This window comes from Halyomorpha halys, unplaced genomic scaffold, assembly GCF_000696795.3.
Source record: "Halyomorpha halys isolate HHAL.00 unplaced genomic scaffold, Hhal_1.1 Scaffold78.1, whole genome shotgun sequence".
Lineage (NCBI taxonomy): Eukaryota > Metazoa > Arthropoda > Insecta > Hemiptera > Pentatomidae > Halyomorpha > Halyomorpha halys.
In genome coordinates this window covers 647,844-660,046 of record NW_027108467.1, presented here as the reverse complement: position 1 = coordinate 660,046, position 12,203 = coordinate 647,844, and the positions used below count along the sequence as shown (strand labels likewise).

General features: G+C 28.1%; 2 protein-coding genes across 2 annotated transcripts in view; one reads left to right on the top strand and one right to left on the bottom strand.

Annotated features, from left to right (window-relative positions):
• Positions 1 to 2,746, top strand: part of LOC106692939 (RCC1 domain-containing protein 1) — a 12,946-nt gene extending 10,200 nt beyond the window's left edge. The window contains exon 7 of the mRNA XM_014439204.3: positions 894 to 2,746. Within this exon, the coding sequence (XP_014294690.1) occupies positions 894 to 1,054 (161 nt within the window). The 3' untranslated portion in view covers positions 1,055 to 2,746. The remainder of the gene's footprint in view (positions 1 to 893) is intronic.
• Positions 2,747 to 3,609: 863 nt separating this feature from the next.
• Positions 3,610 to 12,203, bottom strand: part of LOC106692937 (putative aminopeptidase W07G4.4) — a 25,695-nt gene continuing 17,101 nt past the window's right edge. Inside the window, exons 6-12 of the mRNA XM_014439202.3 lie at positions 11,739 to 11,917; positions 11,471 to 11,658; positions 8,874 to 9,056; positions 8,697 to 8,792; positions 7,099 to 7,225; positions 5,641 to 5,753; positions 3,610 to 3,892 (exon numbers count right to left, since the gene is read on the bottom strand). Coding sequence (XP_014294688.1) covers positions 3,755 to 3,892; positions 5,641 to 5,753; positions 7,099 to 7,225; positions 8,697 to 8,792; positions 8,874 to 9,056; positions 11,471 to 11,658; positions 11,739 to 11,917 — 1,024 coding nt within the window. The 3' untranslated portion in view covers positions 3,610 to 3,754. The remainder of the gene's footprint in view (positions 3,893 to 5,640; positions 5,754 to 7,098; positions 7,226 to 8,696; positions 8,793 to 8,873; positions 9,057 to 11,470; positions 11,659 to 11,738; positions 11,918 to 12,203) is intronic.

Below are 12,203 nucleotides of genomic sequence, written 5' to 3'. Positions count from 1 at the left end.
TAAAAACACTCCGCATGTGTTCCAAAAAAACTGTTGTTCTCATTATAGGGCATGATTATGCAAACAATAAAGTTGTATTATTGACTGATACTCAAGACCCACCAACAAAAAAAAATATATATAGTGTCATTAGTGGCGTAAAAATCAAAAAAATTACTTTATATCATGATGGGTGACTGTGATAGAGGGACTCCCCTCCACCCCACTGTGGATAAATTTTTCCAACGTCCTCATGGAGGAAGGTTGAGTAAAGTACGTCTGCCTGCCATGCCAAGATGAGCTCACAACAGAGTTGGTCAGACTGTTCGCTACTAATACTGTATAGAGAGATAAATATGCCTGAGCCGACAATATATACACAATGACTGTAAATCTAAGCTATTATTTACACCTCTGCAGCATAAATAATAATAGAGTGCTTGCTCACAACTGGTACATTCATTCATTGTATTAAATATATAAGAAGAACGGTCAGGGTTGCAGTCAAAAGAGAATTAATTATTCTCTTTTGACCGCAACCCTGACCATCTTCTTGTATATCAATTTTTACGGTCAACTATATATACATATATACATTGTACTAAATGTACGTAATTAATTATTATAAATATGTTGGCCGCAACAAAAACAGTTAAAGAAAATTAACGCTTTGAGCTTTAACAATCTTTTTATATATATTTCTTATATCTTTTCTGCATATTACTAACATAATTACCTATATTATAAATGCGAAAATTAATTTATGAGTAAATCAATTCATAATATATTTCGATTAGATAGAATGAAATAGATATTCACATATATAAAGTATTTTATATATTTGCATGTACTTATATATTTGTATGTTATCATATAAGCAAATTTTATTTTAAAAACTTTATTATCGTTCCTAGGAGATGGTGAAATATTAGGCTGTGGTTGGAATAAATGGGGCCAATTAGGGTTAAAAGGTGTTAAGAGATGCTCAACTATGACTAAACTTCTGGTAACTGCGGAAGTATCAGTTAGACAGCTGGTTTGTGGTCCTTGGAACACGCTGCTCCTCTGTAATTGAATTATATTAACAGTTGTTAGTTTTTTGTACTTGCAATACATTTATAGGGCTTCTGGGAAGAATATAAGCCACATTATGAAAACTGTTAAGTAGAGTTTCAAAATATTCTACAATTGAGGTGTGGAAATGGGAAAAGCTGTATGTGCCAAACAAACTAGTTTTGAGAAAAACAAAAAATCGTTTTACTCGTGTAGCTGGCCATGATTTTTGTTCTCTAATTATGAAAAAATTACAGCTCTAGGAACTAAACCGTTCAAGATTAGTCCTTTCATTATTATTATGTCAAAATCTCATTTTTTGTATTTTTGTTGCTTATGGCCTTTTCCATTTCCATTCCTCAATTCTTACTCCATATTATTGATAAAAATTTTGGAATTATGGTGCTAGATAAACGAACGCAATAAATAGATTTATTGAGAAGTAAATGAGCATTTTGTACAAAATTCTAATTGTTTTTAAAATTTTGGCTTTTTATATTCTTATCCCAACCCATTCATGTCTATTTTAATTGAAAAAATTTTAAGGAATGTTGTCATCATGAACTTTATTATAATCAATTTAATTAAAGTTTAAATTGAATTGAATTTTATTTTGTGTATCAGTTTATACTGATAATTTATATTGTGCAAAAGGGCGAAACCCCAAGTCCAAAACAGTTAAATTCTGAATCATTTTATTTTTGTGTAATTATTGTGCATAACAAATTAATTATTAAGTTTTTCTACTTGATAGTATATTACTCACTAGTATACAATTAAAAAAAAAAATCACCTCAATAACATAAAAATTTAATTTTTTTTAAAAGTTTGCTGTCTCCCTAAATGAGTATGTTTTCAACAAAAGTGTAAACCCCCTAAATTCCATAACAGTTGAATTTAGAATTATATATTTGCATAAATGTTATGCATAACAAATAATTATTGTTTCTTCATAATAGTGTATAATTTTGCTGGTACATGCAATTAATTATAATAATAAAGGCTTAGCGAACCCTAAGGTTCGATGCTGAGACCACCAATCGTTCTCTACATACATCTGTCTAGTGACGCCACTCCAAACCCTAATCTACTACATCAGTTTCTACGCAATCCTCCCATCTACGTTTCGTAATTCTAATTGTTTTCAACAAAATTGTGGCTTTGCATATTCTTGTCCCTAGCCATTCATTTGTATTTTAGTTTCAAAAATTTTAAGGAATGTTTTCATCATGAACTTTCTTTATTAGAATCAACTTAATTAAAGTTTAAATTTTATTTTATTTATATTGTGTGAAAGAATTGATGAAATAATTTAATTAATTAAATAATTTGAATTATTTTATTTTTTTGTAAGTGTTATGCATTGCAAATTAATTATTAATTCTCTCTATTTGATTATATATCACTCGCTTGAAAAGTTAAAATAAATAGTGGCTTCAAGATTTTGCTGAAGATATGTAGTCTTAATTATATGTACACAAATACTATTGTTTGCTCACTTAGGTTATTGATACACAAATGTTTCTTATCTTTTTTTGTATTTTTTATAATACACTGTTTTCACTTTTTATTGAGAATATAATTCTGTATTTATTGCAAGGAATACACTGCATAAAAAAACTTATAAGTTATTGTAAAATAAAATTATACCAACAATGCTTTGTTATTTATAGCTTTCAAATTTATTTTAATAAAATAAAATTTATTTTTGCAATCGATTTGTTTCATTCATCAGAACATCATATGTTAAGTTTCCTATCTAAAAATATGAATTAAGGACCTCAAAACAAGACAAAAATTCCCTACGAGGGTGTGCATCAAATACTGTTTAATTTATATTTTATGAACATAAAATCTAATTGTTTGTTCTTTTTTAAGGATGTTGAATGTTTTAATCATCAATGCCTCTAAATTTAATTGTTTTTATTGTATAAAATTCATTTTTCTTTCTTTTTTTAGCTTAAATATTCATTTAATTATTTACAATAGGTTTGATTTTATTTAAATACAAAACCATTTTTTTTAAAGAGAAGAACAGTTGTTTTTCATTTCCTTTCATTGTTCAATATGTTTTACTTAATCATTTAATTCAAATCATCAATTTCGAGTGTCCTACCAAAAGTTCACAGGATAAATTAAAAATTATATTAAGGTCTATTTATAGCTGAGCAACTTTTGTTTTAATTTTTAATATTTTAAGTAATGGAATTTTTGTTATGAAATGTAATGTAAATTAAATTTTTTTATCACAATATATACAAAAAAATATTATATACACAATAAAATATAACAATATTACAAATGATTGACATGATAATAGGCAAAGATGGGAAAAAAATCAGTTGCGATACTACTAATAGCTAAAATTACCATGGAAACAATGCTTATTTACATTGTTTCCATGGTAATTTTAGCTTGCAGTTTTATCATAACTATATTTTGTCCAACCCTGATAATTGGTAATTAATGAGTCATAAAAAAAAGGAAAAAAAAAAAAAAACACTTCATGTAGTTTCTATTCTAAATGAAATGAAAATAATAAGGGGGAAATAATAAAAATAAAACCATTAATAGTAGTTAGTATTTTATACCAATTATATTTTATTATCAAATTAAGATATAAGTTGAATAAAATAAACCATTTAATGAGCTGATAATACAGTAATATGAATTATTTATTAAAAATAAATAAATCTTAAAATGACAATTTTAGAGCAATTATTTAAGAATGGACGCTTAAGTAATTGGCAGCGAGTCCCAATACAGGGCAGGCAGTTGCTTGTTCGGGGAATGCTCCAGCGGATGCGGCAATATCCAAATGAGTATAGTAAAGTTTAACGTCTGTCGAATCCAGTCCATGCTGTTAACAGAAAATTGTAAATTATTATTATATATATAATCTTTTCACTTTCCCGAGACTGGTTATTATTGTTTAAATAAAATAAATTGTATCCAATTAAAGTCACAACAATCTATATTTCTTTATAAGTCCTATGCTTCGGCCATTCTCAAGGATAATCTTAGTTACAAAGAAGATTGTTATGATAAAGTATAATATTGTAAAATGACTGATCAAAAGTTTTAATGTTAATGAGAGAAATTGACCAAATAGGGCAAGTTTGACTGAAATTATTGACCTGGGCAGAATAATCAGCATAGTTTTTTTAAAAAATTGATATGGTTGAAAATTTGTAATTAAGATTCTCTTTGAGAATGGCTGAATTGGCCGAAACGGAAAGAATACAGAGAGAAAGAAATATTTGAGACTTAAGTTAGATAAAATTTATTTTATTTAAACAGTAAATTATTATGTTACATTATGTCTATTCCTACTAACAATGAGACATTGTCAATGTTTTAATAAATAAAATCAAAGGCACTTGAAAATTCAACATTTAAGCCATCAAACTATTTCAATGTTGTTAAGACCAACCTGATTTTAAATACCACTTAATTTTACATAGACCTACAGATTTTAATGAAAATCGTTAAAAACATTTCAGAGAAAAACCTAAAAAAGCGTAAAATCATTGATTTTGATGAAAATCTGGATCCACCTTGTAATACTAGAGTTATTTGGACTCAAGAGGATCAATTCAATTTCCATTGAAAGCTCAGATTCAAACAATTTTCACAATCCTCATGATTCCCCTTACCACATATTCTGTATATAAGTAAGTAAAAGTAAAAGGGAGAATTAGACTACATCAGAGACAGAGGTGTTTAACTTGAATATGCCGATGTAAAAGGGAAAATTTTTACTTGAGAGTGTTTCATCAATCTTGAACACCAAGATTTATAAAAACTGTTTGACGTTATAAAGTTGACTTTACATAAACTTCATTTACCGAAACTAAGAAAAAAAGATTATGAAACATTGTGTGTAATAGTCTTCAATTACATTTTTCTCTCATTCCTAAAACAAATATAGATACTAGAAAAGCTACTAACTAAAGTCAAATCAATGAACCAAATTTCTTCAATCTCTGAAAAAGAATAACAAACTGGATAGTGCAGGTAGCACAAAAAGTGGACGAATCTTATAAGCTAAAAACGTAAATAAAACTTTAAACTCAGGACTGACACTAACAATCTCAATATACATATTACAAACAAACTAAATACATAATTATGTACAGTTAAATTCAGTAAAATAATCTACTAATACATTTTCTCTTTAGAAATATAGTGAAATTCACTTAAAATGACTAAAAATGTAAAAAAAAAAAATTTAAATCAAATTAAAAAAAAAAAACATATCAGCAGGAGGCACCATAAGTTTTCATAACAGATCCAAAGAGCTAATTCTCAAGCTAATAGAACATTAGAGTGTACTAAGATCAGAGATTGAAGGAAGCATCAATGAATGGCGGCGTTTAAAAACAAAATTCAGTATATAAATTATTATCATTGCTGACAAAATTTCAACTAAGAAATGGACTGTAATTAACTAATTACACGGTAGCATTGTCTGAACATATTAATTTTTTTTCTTAAATTGTTAATATAATGTTGGACAGAGTGGAGTAATTCAGGAATTAGATTACTAGATGACAGAGGAAAATAACCTGAAGATGTTTTTATAAAAAATAAACAAGAATGATATACCTTTTCAAGACCAGATGCCATGATGAGGAAGGCCGCCGGTCCCTGATGACCTCGCTTACACTGAGCAGATGGTAAGCTCTCGGCCTGTATCACATCTTCACCTTCAGTTTTCCCTACAGCAGTTTATTAAATGAGAACTAACTTTTTTTCTTTTTAATACAGTTTAAAATAATATTATAAGATAAAACAAATTAAAGAGAAATTAGTTAAGATCAAACAGAAGTACTAAAGTAAGTACTAAAGAAAAGTTAGAAATAAGTAAACAAATTATATAAACACATATATAATGATAAAGGAAAAATAAAGTGCTTGTCGCAATACTTTAAAATTTTATCATTTATATGGATGAAATCTTAAAGTTTTAAAGGAATAAACTAAGATTTATGAGAAGACATACCTTTGTGATTTTGTAAAGTAATAATAAAGGATTAGTAAACCCGAAGGTTTAATGATGATACCACCAATTGTTATCTACAGAAATCTTTCCAGTGACGCCTCTCCAAACCCAAATTTACTAAATCAGTTTTAACACAATCCACCCATTTATGTATTGGTCAACCCCTGTGATTCAATGTTTATTAATATTTTAGGGATTCACTCGTTACTAAGCCTAACAATCTAAACTACCTATGTTACTCGCCACAATGCTATACCTGCATTATATTTATCAGATGCAGTTCCCTTAATTCAGCATTGTGTAGCCTTCTAAATTTTCCAATTAGTTCATTCTTTTTTGGTTTGAATATTTTATCATTAAACCTTAAGGCGCTGTTCATCCCTTAGTGTAAGATCCACATTTCACATCCATAAAGAACAGTGGCAAGAATAATAGTTTTGTGAATTCTAACTTTTAAGTTTTTGGATAGAAAGGACGAGTTAAGCAGTTTTGAAATTGAAAAAAACAGGTGTTCCTCGCCTTCACCCCAGCTTTTATTTCCTCATCTATTTCATTTTTTCTAGTCACTGTAGAACTTAAATACCTAAACCTGTTCAAATGTATTTCCTGCTACATCTATATCACCAAAATTGCTCTTGTTTCTACTACTTACCATATATTTTGTCTTATTTATATTTATTTTGAGACCTAGTTCCTTACTGGAATTTATCGATGTAATTGAATTTAGTTCTATAGTTTCCTTGTCCTCACCCAATAAAATAAAATCATCGGTGTACCTAAGCACAGGAATTTTACCACTTAAAGTAAACCCTTTTCGGTATTCATCACAATTTTAATAACGTATTCTAGTAAATAAGATAAGTGTTAAAGAATCATCTTTAAACCCGACTGAAGGTTTTGTATAGTAAAGTACATAAATTATCAATATCCAAATTTTACCAAAAATTATTTAGTTTTTTTAAACAAAGAAAATACTTATTAAAAATTTTATAAAATTAAAATTAATTTTTGAAAGTATGAATTGCACATACTTCTTTATAGAAGGTGAGAATAATTAATACCTTTGTAAGCTTCATAATCTTCTCTTCTGATCGTGCTAACTTCAAACATATCTCCAACAACTTCTCCAGTTTTTTGCAGCAGTTGGGCAAACGATTTCTGCCTGGCTGGGCCATTATCCAATGCAATCTATAATATGATTGTGATTATAGTTATAATGTACAAATAACTTCTCAGCATAAGAATCAGAGTGGTAAAATCTTTAAATCATTTTAAAATATGGCGTAACTTATATTGATATCAACAGATAAATCTTTCCTTTAAAATACATTAAAATTTTGGAAAAGCTAAGATTCTTAGGTAAATATATTATTAAAATCACACTATACAACTAATCTCGCATAAAAAAACAAAAAAAACAATGAATGATAGTACCTTATACAATTGCAAAATGCCCAAAAATCTTTTCAATCTGTTTGTTATTTGTCCAATGTACAAATGATATAGGCTATACTATTCACCAAATATTATTCAATAAATAGAACAAATCTGAATGAATTATTAGCATCAAAAAATACTCCCATCTTAAATAATATTTACTATTATTTAGACAACAATCTACGAATTAGAGCTTTTATTATATTTATTATTAATACCTTGCATGTAATCATACTGCTTATGATTGTAGTGTTCGTGCAAGATAATGCTTTTTTTTGTATACTTATAAAAAAATAGAAATAAAATAATTATACTATACAATTGTTGTTTAATGTAAAAGATTATTTTTATTCACGTATTTTTCTACTTTTGCATTTAGTTGCTTATAACTTTGACTTACTGATTTTTATTTTTTTGAATCTTATTTTTAGAAATTTTTAAAATAGTTTACGACTTATAAGGGTGCAATCCCCAAAGATAAATAAATAATAATTGATATTACGCGAATCATTGTTAAAACATCCAATATATACTTTGTACGAAATTTTGTCAAAAAAATCTCATTTTCATATCAGTACTGAAACTCAATTCAACGAAAATTAGTATAATTAATAATAAAATATGAATATAAAAACCATATATGTTTATTAATTTAAAAAAAAAATTAGAAAACATATAAAAACCCCAAATTTTAGATATTTTACAGAAATATTTGGAATGGTACTTGAAACGGAAGAATCAGTTATAATCTATTCGCCCTTATCAGCAACAAAGTTAGTTGATTAAGCTTCAGTTGTTAAATATATATAAAACAAATTAAGTTTTTTTGTTTTCCTGCAATCTAACCCTACTAAGCCAATCACCTTCCCCAAATCTGGCTCTCAAAAAAAGAAAATATCAACCAAAAAAAACTTGTATTTTTCTGTGGTTTTCCAGAGGAGCCCCAGGTCAAGGTATTGACAGAGAGTTTAAAATAAGAATTTCTATGAAAAGGTTAATTTTATTAAATATCCCTCTCATCTTTTTAGTAACAATTCTTTCAGCTTGACTTTGAAGTTGTGAGATTATTTTTAACTACACAGAGATTTGTACTTTTTTTTTTTTTTTTAGAAATGGAAAGAGAATTTTAAAAAAATACAAAGCAATCACTTGAGGGAACAACCATATCAGTTTTAAGAATAGGTAAAACAACATTACTTTTCTATATCCAATAACTACTTACAGTATAGCCATTTCCGACTGTTCGGAAAGCATGCCCGGTAAGAGTAGCAATAGTAAACAGATGTGGGTTGACAGCTTTTTTGGCAATATCCTTCATCTATAAAAAGTAAATAATTTACTTAATATTGTATTTACTTAAAAATTAACTAAATTTTTAATTAATTAATGGATTATTTACATAACAAAGAACATCAGCCATCGCCATTCTTCCTTCTGCATCAGTGTTGACAATACGGATCCTCTTTCCGGCTCTTGAAGTGATGATTTCGTCTGCAACATATGAGTTTTCTCCACAACTGTTTCTTACTAAACTAAGACCAGCAATAACTTTCAAGTTTTCAGGTTTCAGTATGCTAACCACCTGAAAAATAAAAATTAATAACAATGACTACATTTACCACAATAATAATTTTTATATTAATCAGAAAAGTAAGAAATATATTTCTATATGAAATTTAGTTAAGCTGAAGATAAAGATAAGTTTCTTTAAATTATATGCAAGATTATCTCATCAATATTAATTTACAAGCAAGATGTACTAAGTTTCGGCTTACACTCCATCCTCAGGAACACTAAAAATTACAAAATATATAATTTAAAAAAATTATAATTGCCTAAATGTCAAAAACTTAGAATCAAAAATTTTGATTTAAAAAATAAAATATAATGAACTAGAAGAAAAAAGAAAATTGTCATGTTGTTTCTTTAAAAGTTAATATCATTTAACATTTGGATTCAATTTAGAATTGCATTAAAAAATTGGATATAACAACAAAATAATAATATAATGTAAGTAATATATCAATTTTAAATAATGATATAACATCTCTCCATTATATAAAAAAGTTTTTAGTGATGATAATGTAATATATTATTTTCCATATGATCACCGCGTAATATTTTATTTTACATGTAAGGTATACTGAATACGTGTAAATTACAGTTATAGAATTAGAGCAATGAGTAGCACAATTAAATGAATAGTTATACAATTTGTAAAATGGGGATTGACCTGCCATTACGCTGACGGGGCCCTAGTAGTCAGAGTTGGGAAAAAATTAGCTATGTTTGAAACTAATAGCTAAGATTACCATGGATACGATATTTATTTATCAATGATTCATTCATGAATAAGGGTCGTATCCATGGCAATTTTAGCTATTAGTTTCAACTATAGATAACTTTTTCCCATCTCTGCTAATAGTTAGATTATATTACTATAATTATATATTTTTAGTTTTCCTGAAGATGGCATAATAAGTCGAAATGTAGAATATTTTGTTTAGAAATTAAAATTGGTGAAGTAATCTTGCATATAATTTAAATATATTTCTGTAAATAAACAACATGAATAATGCATTGAGTACCACGGGACTCCAGGATATTATTTATGAAACATTGAAATAACTCTAAATCAGATATCGTTACCCACTTTAGCCAATCATTTATTTTCTTGGCTATAAAAAAATTGATAATATCAATAAAGCAATAATTCCTGACTAGTTTAGACTTTTGTCTAAGAGGCCAACAAACTATCTTGTGTAAGGAGATGGTCTGCGGTGCAATTAACGAAGAATACAAATAAGAAGATTCTATTTTAATAGTGCTAACATTTGTTATTTTACTTACATATTAAATTGATTATCTTTACATTTTCTTTATCATATAACTTCAATTTTAAATAATTTTTATTTTTTTTACATATATTTGCAAACTGGGTGTTTATATATAATTTTTTTATCTCCTCTCATCATTCATAAGTTAATATTTTCACACTGTTTTAATCTTTTAATATTATACTAACAATACACTTTTTTTTTTCAAATTACTAATGTAACTATATTTAATGTTATCTTCTTGTTTTTCGTTCTTAGCCCTGATGAAGGCCAGAAATTCTAGCTGAAATGTAGGTACCAATAAAAGAAGTTTTATTTATTTGGGTTCTTCACTGAATACACCCCAATAATCTTCTCATATAATATTCACGGTCAACAAGAAACACATGAGAGCTATCTCATACATAATTTTATTTCCTAGAATGCCAGTGAGTAATAAATCTCAGAGCCTATTTTTAATTTATTTATTTAATGATATTTACAATTGTATTTACATAAAAATACATCAAGTAAATTTGATTAAGATCACAATGATATGTTACAGGCATGTACAGAAACTACCTATTGGTAGCACGCTAATAACATTTCAACATTAGAAGGTCTCGAGGTCTTCTTCTTTTCAGGCGCCTCAGAGGATTGTCAGTTATGGAAGAGGAAGTGAGGTTAGAAACTATTGGGTTTGGGTGGTTAAGGAGTTTATAATGGAAGGATCGATACCTGGATATATCAGAGGATAGATCAGTTACATATGGAACATTAAGGTCTTTATAGATGATTTTATTTGTGACAAAGTAGGGAGCATTAAGGATTTTGGATTATAAAGATTGGACAAGAGAGAAGTTTGAAGGTTTAGTGGAGCCCCAAAGCTCAACTCCGTACGTCCAGATTGGCCTTATTACAGTCATGTAGATCAGTCTCAAGTTAGTTGTTTGTCCAGATGCAGTACAAGGTAGCGGATCGGTTCAACAGGATAGAGCCTGTTTAATGGTCATATTTCAGATGGAATTTGTATATCAGTCTTAATACGAATGATATTATGATGATGACCCTCAGGAAAAATATTGAGACAGTCAAAGTGTTAAATTAATTTAGAATATTAACTGTATCAAGACTCTTTTCATCAAATTTATAATAAAATAAAAACTAAAATGTAATATACCTTCATGAAACCTGCAGCAGCAGCAGCACCACACTTATCTCTGCACATTCCAAGCATGGCACCACCTACTTTGATGTCAGCACCACCAGTGTCGTAAGTTACTCCCTTACCGACAATTAACAGAGTGTCAGTTACGTTCGAACCTTCATAAGTAAGGTAAACTATTCTTCCCTTATGCCTTTCGATTTCTAAACAATACAAAAAATAAATGCCAAAAAAGATCAGAACGAAATTTCGAAAGAGATCATTAGATTTATTTAAACTTTACCTGAAGCTGCTCTATTAACAGCAGAAAATAGTGGATATTCTTTTGTGAGGGTATTTTCATCAGATACTACTTCAACCTTCACATTTCCTCCCGCTGGGAAAGTTTCTTTTACGTACTTTTCAACTCGTTGAGGAGTCATTCTTTCTGGGTCAGGTCCACCGATGTCTCTCGCAACAATCCTTTAAAAGTTTATTTTCTTCAAAATAATTTATGTTAATTAAAACATTAGTAGAGATTTAATTTTACAAATATAGATGTTTGACCATATGTGAATTATAATGAAATGGTCTGGATTGTGGTCAAGAAATATAATTAAGAAGTGAAAGGAATATGGTCCGGGTGCGGTCAAAAAAACTCAAATAGTAGAATTATACTATTTTATTGAGCCAACGTTTCGCCCCACGTTGCAGGGCTTCGTCTGGGCTAAAAAAGATACAAACACATAGTTACAAAAGAAAAAAAAAA